We start from the raw sequence: 18,080 nt of genomic DNA on the forward strand, positions 1-18,080 counted from the left end.
TTAGCTGTAAGACCAGGAATTATTTTCATGTGTAAGGATACTAAATAGTTGTTGACTTTTCCAATTTAAAATAATACACAAAGAAGGACCTTTATCAGGTTAGGAACAACACCTAGGGATCACCCCTCAATGTTAGGACATTAAAAACCACCTTTTAAGTACAAATGAGCACATATTCATATTATTTGAAGAAACTTTTCCCAAAGAACTATACATCTTATGATCTATCTGGTATTATATGGTCAACACATGTCCAAGAATTTTGATATGTTCTTGGCCTTATATCTTCTTTATTATTCAATCTTAATTTAGAAAAGCTGTTCCAAATATAATGTCAGAATTTCCCCTTTTTAAGTTAATAAATCTACATTTTTCTATTTTATTTTTTACAAGAGTTATCCCTTGACTAAGGGTAGTCCCTCATTTAAGGGATTCCTCATGTTGATGGGGGGGGGGGGGGATCCATGTGAAAAATAATGAATAGTACATTATACTTTAAATGATTGAATGCATAAATAAAATTATGTAACAGCAAGTGTACATGTAATGTCAATAAATTAGTGAATAAACTACTATTTATTATCTTCATGGTAGTACTGCATCATTGAAGTTTGTCAATCAGCCATGCTTTTATTCTTATTCTGTGTAAGAACCTCCTTGCAGTTGAAAAATCATTTGCCATGTTCACGTTTTTACACATGAGTTATTTCTGAATAAAAATTGCATAATTTTTAATGATACTTATAAAAGGAGTAGGTCCGGTAAGACCCCTTTTTGGCCCCAAAATTTAACAGTTTTTATACGACCGCAAAATTGATTTCAAATTTTTCGTCGTATATTGCTATCACGTTGGCGTTGTTGTCGTCGTCGTCCGAATACTTTTAGTTTTCGCACTCTAACTTTAGTAAAAGTGAATAGAAATCTATGAAAATTTAACACAAGGTTTATGACCACAAAAGGAAGGTTGGTATTGATTTTGGGAGTTTTGGTCCCATCATTTTAGGAATTAGGGGCCAAAAAGGGCCCAAATAAGCATTTTCTTGGTTTTCACACTATAACTTTAGTTTAAGTTAATAGAAATCTATGAAATTTTGACACAAGGTTTATGACCACAAATGAAAGGTTGGATTGATTTTGGGAGTTTTGGTTTCAACAGTTTAGGAATTGGGGGCCAAAAAAGGGCCCAAATAAGCATTATTCTTGGTTTTCGCACAATAGCTTTCGTTTAAGTAAATAGAAATCAATGAAATTTAAACACAATGTTTATGACCACAAAAGGAAGGTTGGTATTGATTTTGGGAGTTTTAGTTTCAACAGTTTAGGAATTAGGGGCCAAAAAGGGACCCAAATAAGCATTTTTCTTGGTTTTTGCACCATAACTTTAGTATAAGTAAATAGAAATCTATGAAATTTAAACACAAGGTTTATGACCATAAAATGAAGGTTGGTATTGATTTTGGGAGTTTTGGTTCCAACAGTTTAGGAATAAGGGTCCAAAATAAGACTTTGTTTGATTTCATCAAAATTAAATAAATGGGGTTCTTTGATATGCCAAATCTAACTGTGTATGTAGATTCTTAATTTTTGGTCCTGTTTTCAAATTGGTCTACATTAAAGTCCAAAGGGTCCAAAATTAAACTTAGTTTGATTTTAACAAAAAATGAAATCTTGGGGTTCTTTGATATGCTGAATCCAAACATGTACTTAGATTTTTGATTATGGGCCCAGTTTTCAAGTTGGTCCAAATCAGGATCTAAAATTATTATATTAAGTATTGTGCAATAGCAAGTCTTTTCAATTGCACAGTATTGCGCATTGGCAAGAAATATCTAATTGCACAATATTGTGAAATAGCAAATTTTTGTTTAATTAGAGTTATCTTTCTTTGTCCAGAATAGTAAGCAAGAAATATCTAATTGCACAATATTGTGCAATAGCAAGAATTTTTTATACGACCGCAAATTTTGAAAAAATTTTCGTCGTATATTGCTATCACGTTGGCGTCGTCGTCGTCGTCGTCGTCGTCGTCGTCCGAATACTTTTAGTTTTCGCACTCTAACTTTAGTAAAAGTGAATAGAAATCTATGAAATTTTAACACAAGGTTTATGACCATAAAAGGAAGGCTGGTATTGATTTTGGGAGTTTTGGTCCCAACATTTTAGGAATAAGGGGCCAAAAAGGGCCCAAATAAGCATTTTCTTGGTTTTCGCACTATAACTTTAGTTTAAGTTAATAGAAATCTATGAAATTTTGACACAAAGTTTATGACCACAAAAAGAAAGGTTGGGATTGATTTTGGGAGTTTTGGTTTCAACAGTTTAGGAATTAGGGGCCAAAAAAGGGCCCAAATAAGCATTATTCTTGGTTTTCGCACAATAACTTTAGTTAAAGTGAATAGAAATCAATGAAATTTTAACACAAGGTTTATGACCACAAAAGGAAGGTTGGTATTGATTTTGGGAGTTTCGGTCCCAACAGTTTAGGAATAAGGGGCCAAAAAGGGACCCAAATAAGCATTTTTCTTGGTTTTCGCACCATAGCGTTAGTATAAGTAAATAGAAATCTATGAAATTTAAACACAAGGTTTTTGACTATGAAAGGAAGGTTGGTATTAATTTTGGGAGTTTTGGTCCCAACAGTTAAGGAAAAAGGGGCCCAAAGGGTCCAAAATTAAACTTTGTTTGATTTCATCAAAATTGAATAATTGGGGTTCTTTAATATGCCGAATCTAACTGTGAAAGTAGATTCTTAATTTTTGGTCTCGTTTTCAAATTGGTCTACATTAAGGTCCAAAGGGTCCAAAATTAAACTTAGTTTGATTTTAACAAAAATTGAAACCTAGGGGTTCTTTGATATGCTGAATCTAAAAATGTACTTAGATTTTTGATTATTGGCCCAGTTTTCAAGTTGGCCCAAATCGAGGTCCAAAATTAAACATTGTTTGATTTCATCAAAAATTGAATAATTGGGGTTCTTTGATATGCCAAATCTAACTGTGTATGTAGATTCTTAATTTTTGGTCCAGTTTTAAAATTGGTCTAAATTAAAGTGCAAAGGGTCCAAAATTAAACTAAGTCTGATTTTAACAAAAATTAAATTCTTGGGCCTCTTTGATATGCTGAATCTAAACATGTACTTAGATTTTTGATTATGGGCCCAGTTTTCAAGTTGGTCCAAATCAGGATCTAAAATTATTATATTAAGTATTGTGCAATAGCAAGTCTTTTCAATTGCACAGTATTGTGCAATGGCAAGAAATATCTAATTTCACAATATTGTGAAATAGCAATTTTGTTTTTAATTAGAGTTATCTTTCTTTGTGCAGTATAGTAAGCAAGAAATATCTGCAAGAATTTTTTTTAATTGGAGTTATCTTTCTTTGTCCAGAATCAACTTAAATCTTTGTTATATACAATATACAATGTATATTCACTTTTTACTACCAACTGATAAATTTAAATAATCTTTACCATTCAGTGATAACAAGCAGTTTTTTTACATCTTAATATTTTATGATGTATTTAAATGAGTAGTAATTGTTGCAAACTCCATTAGAATATTTTAATTGAAATTAGTTTTGGAATAAGGGAAAGGGGGATGTGATTAAAAAATTGGGTTCAATTTTTCTCATTTGAAATTTCATGAATAAAAAGAAAATTTCTTCAAACATTTTTTTGAGAGGATTAATATTCAACAGCATAGTGAATTGCTCTAAGAGAAAACAAAAATTTTAAGTTCATTTGAATACATTCATTCTGTGTCAGAAACCTATGCTGTGTCAACTATTTAATCACAATCCAAATTTAGAGCTGAATCCAGCTTGAATGTTGTGTCCAAATTTGCCCCAACCGTTCAGGGTTCAACCTCTGCGGTCGTATAAAGCTACGCCCTGCGGAGCATCTGGTTTTAATTTGAGTTATCTTTCTTTGTCCAGAATCAACTTAAATCTTTGTTATATACAATATACAATGTATATTCACTTTTTACTACCAACTGATAAGTTAAAATAATCTTTGCCATTCAGTGATAACAAGCAGTTTTTTTTACATCTTAAATGTATTTAAATGAGTAGTTATTGTTGCAAACTCCATTAGAAATTTTAATTGAGATTAGTTTTGGAATAAGGGAAAGGGGGATGTGATTAAAAAAATTGGGTTCAATTTTTCTCATTTGAAATTTCATAAATAAAAAGAAAATTTCTTCAAACATTTTTTTGAGAGGATTAATATTCAACAGCATAGTGAATTGCTCTAAGAGAAAACAAAAATTTTAAGTTCATTAGAACACATTCATTCTGTGTCAGAAACCTATGCTGTGTCAACTATTTAATCACAATCCAAATTTAGAGCTGAATCCAGCTTGAATGTTGTGTCCATACTTGCCCCAACCGTTCAGGGTTCAACCTCTGCGGTCGTATAAAGCTGCGCCCTGCGGAGCATCTGGTTATTATATATTATATTTTTATTATATATAATATTTCATCCCTGCAACAACAAAACTATGGAAGTCTCTAAACTTAAATATAAGAAATTGTGAATCTCTATCATTATTCAAAAAACAAATTAGTACCCAAAATAGTATAAAGATCCCATCATATTATTATATAGGACATCGTTTTGGTTAAATTCTTCATGCTCGCTTAAGAATGGATTCCAGCTCATTGAATTCTCACCTTTTCCTCGAACTTAGTAGACTCTCCAAATTGTCGTTGTGGTGATGTAGAAACCAATTCTCACTTCCTGTTATCTTGTCCTGTATATACTAATTTAAGACAAGAACTTCTAGATTCTGCTTCAGTTCTTCCTGTCCAAGTTAACACAAAAACTTAGCTTTTTGGATCAACGGTACTCTCAGATGAGCAAAATAGTCTTTTATTTAGTGTGGTGCAGAAATATATTATTTTAAGTAAATGTTTTAACCCTTGAAAGATAATTTAATTATATAGGACCCCTAAAGTTAATGGAACAAAGACAGGTTACATTAAGTAGAAAATTTGAAATTACTTAAACTTGAAAATAAGCAAGGAATACATAATAAAGGAGATATTAAAATATGAGAATCTAGAAAACATATGTCATACCTGTCAACTGACTGATTCTGCAGGTGTGATGTGAGATTTTTTTTTCAGCCAGTAAACATGGTAAACAAAACATTTACTCTGAGTTTAAAGTTTTTAAAATTTCAATAACTTTCTTATATATATGCTACATGTATTTTGGATTAGTACCAAACTTGGACAGAAGCTTGTTGATGATCAAAAGCTACAAATGTCTTATCTGGAAGGAATTTTTTTTGAAGTTTTGTACCTGTTCATCCATATTTTATTTATAAATGGACTTTACAAATTTTATAATAAACATATTAGACAAATATAATAATATGTATCCCAGAAGTATTTTCAACTAAGTTCACTAAAAAGAATCATTCACTGTGAAAACATACTTGGTAAATTGAAGTTATAAACTTTTACCATACCTAACTCTAAAAATGGGGACATCACTATATCGTAATCACCTTTTTAGCTTCGGGCCAGGTGAGCTTTTCCCATCACTTGGCGTCTGTCATCGTCCGACGTCCGTCGGTGTTAACTTTGACAAAAATCTTCTCCTCTGAAACTGCATGGTCAAATTTAACCAAACATGGCCATAATCATTATTAGGGTATCTAGTTTAAAAATTGTGTCTGATGACCTGGCCAACCAACCAAGATGGCCGCCATGGCAAAAAATAGAACATAGGGGTAAAATGTAGATTTTGGCTTATAACTCAAAAATCAAAGCATTTAGAGCAAATCTGACTAAGTTAAACTGTTTATCAGGTGAAGATTTATCTGCCCTGAAATTTTCAGATAAGTCGACAATCAGTTGTTGGGTTGCTGCCCCTGAATTGTAATTTTAAGGAAATTTTGCTGTTTCTGGTTATTATCTTGAATCTTATTATAGATAGAGATAATCTTTAAACAGCAATAATGTTCAGCGAAGTAAGATTGACAAATAAGTCGATATGACCGAAATGGTCAATTGACCCCCTAAGGAGTTATTGTCCTTTAGAGTCAATTTTTAACAATTTTCATAAAATTTGTAAATTTTTGTTATCATTTTCCACTGAAACTACTGGGCCAAGTTCAGTTAGATAGAGATACTTGTAAGCAGCAAGACTGTTTAGTAAAGTAAGATGTACAAACACATCACCATTACCAAAACACAATTTTGTCATGAATTCATCTGCTTCCTTTGTTTAATATACCTGTCCTAAGTCAGGAATCTGATGTACAGTAGTTGTTGTTTGTTTATGTAATATATATGTGTTTCTTGTTTCTTGTTTTGTTTATATAGATTAGACCGTTGGTTTTCCCGTTTTATTGTTTTTTACACTAGTAATTTTGGGGCCCTTTATAGCTTGTTGTTCGGTGTGAGACAAGGCTCCGTGTTGAAGGCCGTGCTTTAACCTATAATGGTTTACTTTTTTAATTGTTATTTGGATGGAGAGTTGTCTCATTGGCACTCACACCACATCTTCCTATATCTACATAGACCAAGGTGAGCGACACAGGCTCTTTAGGGCATCTAGTTGGTCTGGGTGGTCCTTTATAGTTTTGTCCATCTGTTAGTCCAACACATAGAATATTATATTTTTATCACTTTTTAACCGGATTTTTGTGACAAAAATGTCTGTTATTAAATTGGGGATGCTCGGCGGGCAGCAGGCCGGGCGGCAGGGCGGGCGGCAGGGCGGGCGGCAGGGCGGTCGGTCGGGCGGCAATCAAATGTTGTCCGTGCATTAACTCAAGAACCGTTCAACCAAACCTTTTAAAATTTTTATATGTTGTTACTGACAACTAAATGAAGGTCAAGTTCAATAATGGCCATTTTGACTTTTACCGTTCAGGAGTTATGGTTCTTGAAAGATTGAAAAATGGCGTTATCAGTCGTGTCCGTGCATTAACGCATGAACAGTTCTACCAAAGCTTACCAAATTTTAATATGTTGTTACTGGTGACAAAATGGAGGTCAAGTTCAATAATGACGATTTTGACTTTTACCGTTCAGGAGTTATGGTTCTTGAAAGATTGAAAAATGGCGTTTCCAGTCATGTCCGTGCATTTACGCATGAACTGTTCTACCAAAGCTTCCCAAATTTTAATATGTTGTTACTGGTGACAAAATGGAGGTCAAGTTCAATAATGACAATTTTGACTTTTACCGTTCAGGAGTTATGGTTCTTGAAAGATTGAAAAATGGTGTTTCCAGTCATGTCCGTGCATTTTCTCATGAACCATTCAACCAAAGCTTTTCAAATTTTAATATGTTGTTACTGATGACAAAATAGAGGTCAAGTTCAATTATGACGATTTTGACTTTTACCGTTCAGGAGTTATGGTTCTTGAAAGATCATAAAATGGTGTTTCCATTCACGTTGTTGCATTTACTCACAAACCATTCAATCTAAGCTTTTCAAATTTTAATATGTTGATACTGATGACAAAATAGAGGTCAAATTTGATATTGACAATTTTCACTTTCACCAATCATCAGTAATGGTTCTTGTGATATTGCCAGGACACAAATAAATGCTAATACATCCGGTTTGCTGTCGTTGTGACAGCCTCTTGTTTTCAGAATCTAATGCTCAAACAGAATGACTTCACCTGCAGTAATGAGTTATAAAGTGTGTGTACTTTATGGAGCTGTCAGATACCTAATTCTTGTTCGCATGATTGTTAATTTGCTGAATGAACTTGAAATTTTTTCATCACAACGAGTTGAATAAATTATAAAAATTTGTGCCAAACATTTCTTCAAAACTATCATGACTGTTATACAGAATTACTTCAAATTTGATAAGCAGCTTGACTGACATTAGTTCAGTTTAGTGTGAGCATTTTTTCAGGACATATGGTATAACTTCTTCCTATTTGCAGAAACTTTGAAATTTTCAAACTGTTAAATGAACTAAGAAAAATGTCACACATAATGACATCTCTCAGAAACTCCTCAGCAGAATGCATTTACATTTGATCAGCAGTTATAAATGAGCTGTAAAGTGTGTCAATTTTGGATCTATCAGACACTTCTTGATTTCAAACAATTTGAAATAGGAGTGGGGTAATACTCCATTATTTTTGTTCAATCTGCTTGACGCTTTTGGTTATTTGGTTTAGTCTTCTACAGAGGAAGTCGGAAGGGGATTAAGGTTTATACTCTGTCTGTCTCTATAGTCTGATAATTTTGTGCAGAGTGTGGCTGCTTGAACTTAAAAGAAATCACTCAAATAATTAGTTTTCTACACTTTTTCTGTCATTCTTGAAGATATTGGCTTGATAATTGTTATATTCAGTTTACACCATGACAAGTTCAAGTATTTTGTTTCGGTACAATTAATGTTTAACTAGAAAGGCAATATGTATTGCCATGCAATACCCAAAGAATGCTTGTTTGTTTTATTTTTTACATTTACTATTTCAGTTTAAAAATGACTTCTATATTAATCTGAGATTCAATGGGATGGATGCTTTCTGCATATCGATAGAACGGATCTGGATGGAAATGAAAGAAGGTAAATGTCTTATTTTAGTAGTAACACTTCCATCAATTTTATTGTCTGTTGCTAATATGTATGCTTTTGCTTATACTTTTATACCTACCTATAAAAAAATGTTTCATTAAAATAATATATAAGATAAAGTTGCTTTAATTCTGATTATCACACCCTTGCTGGAGTCAATAATTTTTTCTCATAGTAAATTGCTGTTTAAAGAAAATTAAATAACAAGAAGTATATCTTCAAGTAATATGTAGCTGTTCATGGTGAAAATAAATAAAAAAATCTTTAGTTGATTGTGCAATCTAACTTGATTTAATCATTTACACAGATCAGTAAAAGACATTTCAGAAACAGCCTGATCAAACCTGTATTACAATTGTTGTTGTTTAAATATACATTAAGGTACAGTATTCGACAATCGATTGATTTGACAAGAGTTGATTTTTCTTTTGGGTTTTAATTCAATTCAATTAAAAAGAATGAATTGAATAGACACATTAACGATCGATCTCTTCAACCAATCTTTAAAGATTGATACGATCCATAATGATTGAACATTGTTTGTCAATTCAATCATCTCAATGCATATGTGTTATGACGAAGACTCGATCGTTACGATCAATAACGATTGAACATCATATGTCGAATCAAATGTGTTTTGATGAAGGCTCATCGTAACGATCGATACGATCAATAACGATTGAATTTCTAATGTCTAATCAATTAACTCAATGTATTTTGATGAAGACTCGATCGTAACGATCAAAACGATCCATAACGATTGAACGTCATAGGTCGAATCAATCAACACAATGTGTTTTTAGCTCACCTGGCCCAAAGGACCAAGTGAGCTTTTCTCACCACTTGGCTTCCGTTGTCCGTCGTCGTTAACATTTTACATTTTGAACTTCTTTTAGGGAACCACTAAATGGAATGAAACCAAACATGGCATGAATGTTCCTTATGAGGTGCTGACCAAGTGTTGTTACTTTGTAGCCGATCCATCATCCAAGATGGCCACCAGTGTTGGACTTAGTTTAACATAGGACCCTATGGGAAATGCATACAAATGACTTCTTCTAGAGAACCACAGAATGGAATGAAACCAAACATAGCATGACTGTTCCTTATGGGGTGCTGACCAAGTGTTGTTACTTTTGTAGCCGATCCATCATCCAAGATGGCTGCTGCCAGCGTTGGACTTGGTTTAACATAGGACCTTATGGGAAATGCATACAAATTACTTCTTCTAGAGAACCACTAAATGGAATGTAACCAAACATGGCATGAATGTTCCTTATGAGGTGATAACCAAGTATTGTTACTTTTGTAGCTGATCTATTATCCAAGATGGCCGCCAGTGGGGGACTTAGTTTAACATAGGACCCTATGGTAAATGCATACAATGACTTCTTCTAGAGAAGAACTGAATGGAATGAAACCATACATGGCGTGAATGTTCCTTATGGGGTGCTGACTAAGTGTTGTTACTTTGTAGCTGATCCATCATCAAAGATGGCCGCCAGCAGGGGACTTAGTTAAACATAGGACCCTATGGGAAATGCATACTAATGACTTCTAGAGAACCACAGAATGGAATGAAACCAAACATAGCATGAATGTTCCTTATGGGGTGCTGACCAAGTGTTGTTACTTTTGTAGCCGATCCATCATCCAAGATGGCCGCCAGCGTTGGACTTAGTTTAACATAGGACCCTTAGGGAAATGCATACAAATTACTTCTTCTAGAGAACCACTGAATGGATTGAAACCAAGCATAGCATGAATTTTCCTTTCCTAATGAGATTCTGGCCAAGTGTTGTTACTTTGTAGCCAAATTTTATGGTTTTTTTTCATATGAATGCAAAAACCCAGGTTTTTTTCAGGTGAGCGATACAGGGCCTTGAGAGCCTCTAGTTAGGAAGACTTGATCGTAACGATCGATATGATGGATAGCAATTAGACCTCATATATGGAATCATTCAACTCAATTTGTTAATGGTATCTACTTAATAAATTTTATTAATAAAGATAAAGATTAAACAAAATAAGTTGTATTACTGTATTTCCCACTTCAGCACTGATGGAGATAAACTCTATGAAAATAACATATGTCAAATTGGGTACGGAGATTTTAGGATAGTGAACATAAAATGTACACACAATTGAAAAATATACAAAAGTGGAAGCATAGGAATTTGCTGTTTCAAAGACTTTTACCACTGATAAAATATTTTTGTTGAGCCTTCGACTTTAGTCAATAAAGCGAGACTAAGTGATCCTACATTCCGTCGTCGTCGTCGGCAGCGTCCACAAATATTCACTCTGTGGTTAAAGTTTTTGAAATTTTGATAACTTTCTTAAACCGTACTGGATTTCTACTAAACTTGGACAGAAGCTTGTTTATGATCATAAGATAGTACCCAGAAATAAATTCTGTGAAAATAAAATTCCATTTTTTCAGTATTTTACTTATAAATGGACTTAGTTTTTCTGCGGGAAAACATTACATTCACTCTGTGGTTAAAGTTTTTAAAATTTTGATAACTTTCTTAAACTATCCTGGATTTCTACCAAACTTGGAAAGAAGCTTGTTTATGATCATAAGAGGTAAATTTTGTAAAAATAAAATTCCATTTTTTCCATATTGTCGAGCCTGCAACTTTTGTTGCAGAAAGCTCGACACAGGGATAGTGATCAGGCTACGGTGGCGGCGGTGTTTGCTCACTTCTTAAAAGCTTTATATTTTAGAAGGTAGAAGACCTGGATGCTTCATACTTTGTATACAGATGCCTCATGTTACAAAGTTTCTGTCAGTCACATGTCCAATCTCCTTGACCTCATTTTCATGGTTCAGTGACTACTTGAAAAAAAAGTTAAGATTTTTTGTAATGTTAAATTCTCTCTTATTATAAGTAATTGGATAACTATATTTGGTATGTGCGTACCTTGCAAAGTCCTCATGCCTGTCAGACAGTTTTAACTTGACCTTGACCTCATTTCATGGATCAGTGAACAAGGTTAAGTTTTTGTGGTCAAGTCCATATCTCAGATACTATAAGCAACAGGTCTAGTATATTCGGTGTATGGAAGGACTGTAAGGTGTACATGTCCAACTGGCATATGTCATCTGACCTTGACCTCATTTTCATGGTTCAGTGGTTATAGTTAAGTTTTTGTGTTTTGGTCTGTTTTTCTTATACTATATGCAATAGGTCTACTATAACTGGTGTATGGAATGATTGTAAGGTGGACATGTCTAGCTGACAGGTGTCATCTGACCATGACCTCATTTTCATGGTTCAGTGGTTATGGTTAAGTTTTTGTGTTTTGGTCTGTTTTTCTTTTACTATATGCAATAGGTCTACTATAATTGGTGTATGGAATGATTGTAAGGTGTACATGTCTAGCTGACAGGTGTCATCTGACCTTGACCTCATTTTTTATGGTTCAGTGGTCAAATTTAAGTTCTTTAGTTTTGGTCTATTTTTCTAATACTTTATGCATTAGGTCAACTATATTTGGTGTATGGACATATTTTATGATCTTTATGTCGGTTACGCTGGTTTTATTTGACTTTGACCTCATTTTCACGGTCCATTGCTAAGTTTTAAGTGTTTGTGTGTTTTGGTCTGACTGTTTTTCTTTATTTATAAGCAATAAGTCAACTATATTTGTTGTATTGAAAAATTGTTAGCTGTACATGTCTGCCTGGCATGGTTCATCTGACCTTGACCTCATTTACATGGTTGATTGATCAATGTTTCCTTTTCTTGGTTAATGTTGAGTTTATGTGACAGTTGTAATAAAGCTTTATATTTAGGTCTATCAAGATAGTATCAAGGATTAGTAAAGAAGGCGAGACATTTCAGTGTGTGCACTCTTGTTTTACTTATAAATGGACTTACTTTTTCTGCGGGAAGACATTACATTCACTCTGTGGTTAAAGTTTTAAAAATTTTAATAACTTTCTTAAAATATCCTTGGCTTGTACCAAACTTGGACAGAAGTTTGTTTGATAGTATCCAGAAGTAAATTTTTTAAAACGATAATTCCATTTTTCTGTATTCTACTTTAAATGGACTTAGATTTTATGCTAGCAACACATTCACTCTGTGGTTAAATTTAAAAAAAATTTGATCACTTTCTTATACTATTTTTAATTTGAACCAAACTTGGCCAGAAGCTTGTTTATGATCAAAAGCTAGTATCTAGAAGGAAATTTTGTTAATATTTTGTACCTGTGTATCTGTATTTTACTTATAAATGGACTTAGTTTTTCTTCCAGTTAACATTACATCCAGTCTGCAGTTTAAGGTTTTAAAACACTTATTAGATTCATAAACTGTCCTGGATTTTTACCAAACTTGGACAGAAGCTTCTTACAATCAAAAGATAGTATCAAGCTGAATATTCTTATTTTTTCCCTCAATTTTTTTTGAACCTGCAATTTACAGCAAAAGTAGGCAAGACACTGGGTTCCGTGGAACCCTTACAAATTTTTAACATAATAATTCAAGTTTGAAGAAGGTTCATAGCAACAGTTTCAGGAGAGAAGAATATGTATGTGACAACAATGTGTATTGTAGAAGCCAGTTTATGACAGTCATGACAGTAGTATATCGCACATTAAAATGAAGAAACTGAAATGAGTAAACCAACATGAAAATTATTTCAAAAATTATTATCAAATGAATATTAGAGGAAAGAGAGTTCAATGTGCCTGCATGTGCTGTAGTATGTAAATATATGCTGGCTTAATTACGCCTATACAACTTTTTTATAGCTGTATAAAATATACAGCCATCCGTACTCTGTGTTGATGTGCCTTCTAGCGCTGTAGGCTGTGACAATTTATTGCCTAGCAATGAAGTCTATGTTGTTGTGCAGATTAAGGTTAGGGTTGGAGCAGGAACATAAATATTACTGTATACTTTTCCCAGGTTTGAGTTAGGGTGACAGTAAGATTGTAATTCATACGACTACTAGCGCCGTAGGCTGTGTCAATGTGCCTCCTAGCGCCGTAGGCTATGGATCAGAAGTAGGTTAGGGTTAAAGTTAGAGTAAAAGTAAGACTGTATCAAATATGCCTTCTAGCGCCGTAGGCTGTGTCTATATGTCACCGAGCGGCACCGTAGGCTATGCTATTGTGTAAGATATAGGTTAAAGTAAGACTATAATAAATATGCCTTCTAGCGCTGTAGGCTGTGTAAATATGCCACTTAGGGGTGTAGACTATTTTATTGTGTCATACTTAGGTAAGGGTTAGAGTTAGGGTAATAGTAAGACTCAGTCACTGTATTAAATATAAGCCATCTAGCATCGAAGACTGTGTTGATATGCCTTCTAGCACCGTAGAATTTGTCAATTTATCCCCTAGCAACTGAAGTCTTATGTTATTGTGTCAGACTAAATCTTAGGGTCAGAGTTAGGGTGACAGTTAGACTGTAATACATGCCGTACGTTGTGTCAATATGCCATCTAGTGCCGTAGACTATTTTATAGGCACTAGGGTTATATGCCTTCTAGCTCTGTAGGCTAAGTCAATATGCCTTATAGTGCCTAAGGCTGTGGCAATACGCAGCCTAGTGCCGTATGCATATGGTATTGTATTTGACAAAGGTTATAAGAATATCTATTAAAATACAGAGTTGTCTGAGTTGACCATATTTATCAACCGTGGCATAATTGTATTGTATGAAAACAATTAATGCGTTTGTGTTTAATTTATAATAATAATGAAGAGTTGAATGAGTTGATTAAATTGATCAACTGTGACACAATTATAACGATTGAATACGATTGATTCAATAGTGCAACGTTAAAAATATGAAAATAGAGTTGACTGAGTTGATAAAAATGATCAACTGTGGCACAATTGTAACGATTGAATACGATTGATACGATTGTGAAATGTTTAAGATGCAAAAAAATAGAGTTGACTGAGTTGATTTTATTGATCAACTCTTGCACAATCGTCACTATTGAATACGATTGTGCAACGTTCAAAACGTTAATAAAAATAGAGTTGACTGAGTTGATTTAATTGATCAACTGTGGCACAATTGTAACGATTGAATACGATTGATACAATAGTGCAACGTTTAAAATATGAAAATAGAGTTGACTGAGTTGATTAAAATACTCAACTGTGGCACAATCGTTACAATTGAATACGATCGATAGGGTTGTGAAACGTTTAAGATGCAAAAAAATAGAGTTGACTGAGTTGATTTTATTGATCAACTCTTGCACAATCGTCTCTATTGAATACGATCGTGCAACGTTTAAAACGTTAATAAAAATAGAGTTGAGTGAGTTGATTAAATTGTTGCACAATGGTAAGGATTGAATACAATCGATACGATCGTGCACATTTAAAATATGAAAATAGGGTTGACTGATTTGATTAAATTGATCAACTGTGGCACAATTGTAACGATTGTATTCGATCGATACAATCATGCAACCTTTGAAATGTAAAACAAATAGAGTTGACTGAGTTGATTATATTGATCAACTGTGGCACAATAGAAATGATTGAATACGATCGATATGATTGTGCAACGTTTAAAATATGAAAAAAGAGTTGACTGAGTTGATTAAATCGCTCAACTGTGGCACAATCCTAACGATTGAATACGATCGATACGATCGTGCAATGTTTAAAATTTAAAAAAAAATAGAGTTGACTGAGTTGATTAATTGATCAACTATTGCACAATTGTTTTTAAACGATTGAATACGGTTGATAATATTTTGCAGGGTTTGAAAAAAATAATAGAATTTATTACAATAATAGCACAGTTGTCTGAATTGATATATCCTGACATGAATGAAGTATGTTAATTTGGTACATATTACAATTGATTGAATCGACTAACTGAAATGATCGAGTACAGTTGACAAGATAATTATACTACAAAATAAAATATGTGGAATCAATCGATTGTAGAATACTGGTATCACGAGGTTGTAGTCAGCGTCGTCTGAAGATGGATGATTTCTGGATAATAACTTAAGTATAAGTAAATAGAAATCAACACAAGGTTTATAACTACTAAGGGAAGGTTGGGATTGATTTAGGGAGTTTTGGTAATAACAGTTTAGGAATTAGGGGCCAAAAGGGTCCAACATGAACTTTGTTTGATTTTATCAAAGATTTAATTATTGGAGTTCTTTGATATGCTGAATCTACACATGTTCTTAGATTTTTGATTATGGGCCCAGTTTTCAAGTTGGTCCAATTTGTGGTCCAAAATTAAACTTTGTTTGATTTCAACAAAAATTAAATATATGGGGTTCTTTGATATGCTGAATTTAAACATGTACGGTATTTAGATTTTTGATATTTGGGCCCTTTTATCAAATTTGTCCACATTGAGTTCTAAAGGGTCCAAAATTTAACTTTGTTTGATTTCATCTAAATTTTAAATCTTGGGGTTCTTTGATATGTTGAATATATTTAGATTTTGGATATTGAACCATAATAGGTAAATGTCAAATTTAATTTTTTAAAGTTCTTAGACCACATTCATTCTGTGTAGGAAACCTATTCTGTGTCAACTATTTAATCACAATCCAATTCAGAGCTGTATCAAGCTGTTCAAGGTTCAATCTCTGCGGTCATATCAAGCTGCGCCCTGTGGAGCATCTGGTCTATGTAATTTTGACATGACGCTCAAGTTCATCTCATAATTATTTACTAAAACTAAAAGTTTTATTTTGAACATCAGGATGATAAAAATGGTTATTATCCTCTTTTAAGATTTCTTTTAATGTCATGATTTAATGCCCTACCTACATGGTAGAGGGGCATTATGATTTCAATTCTTAAAATTGAGAAAGGAAATGGGGAATGTGTCAAAGCGACAACAACCCGACCATAGAGCATGCAGACAACAGCCGAAGACCAACAATGGGTCTTCAATGTAGGGAAAATACCTGTAGGCGTCCTTCAGCTGGCTCCTTAAAAAATATGTATACTAGTACAGTGATAATGGATGTCATACTTAACGCTGAATTATACACGAGAATCTAAAATGAAAAATCATACAAGACTAACAAAGGCCAGAGGTTCCTTACTTAGAACAGGCACAAAATTGTGGCAGGGTTAAACATGTTCCCTCTATATCTTGAATATTGCACACCTTTATCTAGGAATGATTTGAATATTAAATCTTAGTATAGCCATTGGTGTTTTATATGGATGTGTCCGGTGCCTAAACACAATGCAAAAAAAAATTTGCAGTACAATTTATATAAAGAAAATTGAATCTGATTGAATTTTTATTTATCATGTCATTTGTCATTTGGTCATTTATGTTAAATCATGCATTTAAACTGAATTACAACATGTATATTCAATATTTTGCAATTTATCATTGTGTCTATGTGTCCAGACACAAAATGCATGTCAACAATATTTTGCACTGAAACCTTGCAACTAATTGACTTACATGTATGTTGGAACACCATTTGTTTCCCGGCCTTATATGTTAAAAGAATGTTTATCAAAGGCAAAGTGGACCAGAAAAAGTAAAATATATCTTTTCATTACTGTTCACAGCTTGATGATTATTAATGTAAGCTTACAGCATAGATCATCACTTTCCATGTAGAAATAAATTTTAAAAGTATATTTAGAAGTGATTTTCAATTAAACTATCTTTTTATTTAGGTGATAGGATAGCAACAAACTCGGTATGGATAGATCTTTGAATTTACTATCTCTAACATCCAATGTTCCTGCATCCTTACAAACTCCTCTTGGTGATCCTGAATTTGTAAAACTTCTAGCAAAGCATCGTTGTTTGATATGTCACAATGTAATGAGAGATGCTGTGATGACACTTTGCGGACATCGTATGTGTGAGGGTTGTGTTACTCAGTTGTTATTTGATCCCCAGAATAAAGAACCTGTACACTGTCCTGGAAAAGAAGATGTCTGTGTTCAACTTAAACCTGATGAGGTATTTCTGTTTATTGCAATTGATATAGGAAAACAGTAGGACACAATGAGTATTTTAGTAGAGAATATGATAAAATCAAAATACTAACTGTTAGTAATTAGTGTTCCCACCTGCCTGAAATAGGATGGCACCCTGCCCTTGGTGCCCTTACCCATGCCCTTCTGCCCTCCAAAGCAAAACAATAGCCCCCTCTGCCTTTTCAAAAGATACATTTACCAAAGGAGTAGGTTCAGTAAGACCCCTTTTTGGCTTCAAAATATAGCAGTTTTAGAAAATGGTGAAAATGTAATTTTTTAACTATATTTTGGAAAGTAAAATGCTTCTCAAATATCGCGTTCTAGCATCATTAGGTCATGCTTAATTACTGAAATCTTCAAAATTTTAGCATTTTGGTTAATTTTTAGACGGTTCCCGTCTTTAAATGGAAGTGGCCGCATTCGTGTTCATTCATAATATTGAAATGTAAGTTGTATTTGGTGATACTACAAAACATATATAAAGGTTGAGGATGAACACGGATGCGGCCACTTTCATTTTGACAAAAACCATCTGAAAAGTGATGTT

General features: G+C 33.4%; 1 protein-coding gene across 3 annotated transcripts in view; it reads left to right on the plus strand.

The window, feature by feature from the left end:
- Positions 1 to 18,080, plus strand: part of LOC134710344 (TNF receptor-associated factor 3-like) — a 67,952-nt gene that overhangs the window by 20,035 nt on the left and 29,837 nt on the right. For all 3 annotated transcript variants that reach the window (XM_063570686.1, XM_063570688.1, XM_063570687.1), the window contains 2 exons: positions 8,466 to 8,556; positions 17,225 to 17,516. In XM_063570686.1, the coding sequence (XP_063426756.1) occupies positions 17,250 to 17,516 (267 nt within the window). In that variant the 5' untranslated portion in view covers positions 8,466 to 8,556; positions 17,225 to 17,249. The remainder of the gene's footprint in view (positions 1 to 8,465; positions 8,557 to 17,224; positions 17,517 to 18,080) is intronic.

The sequence above is a fragment of the Mytilus trossulus genome, chromosome 3, assembly GCF_036588685.1.
Source record: "Mytilus trossulus isolate FHL-02 chromosome 3, PNRI_Mtr1.1.1.hap1, whole genome shotgun sequence".
Classification (NCBI taxonomy): domain Eukaryota; kingdom Metazoa; phylum Mollusca; class Bivalvia; order Mytilida; family Mytilidae; genus Mytilus; species Mytilus trossulus.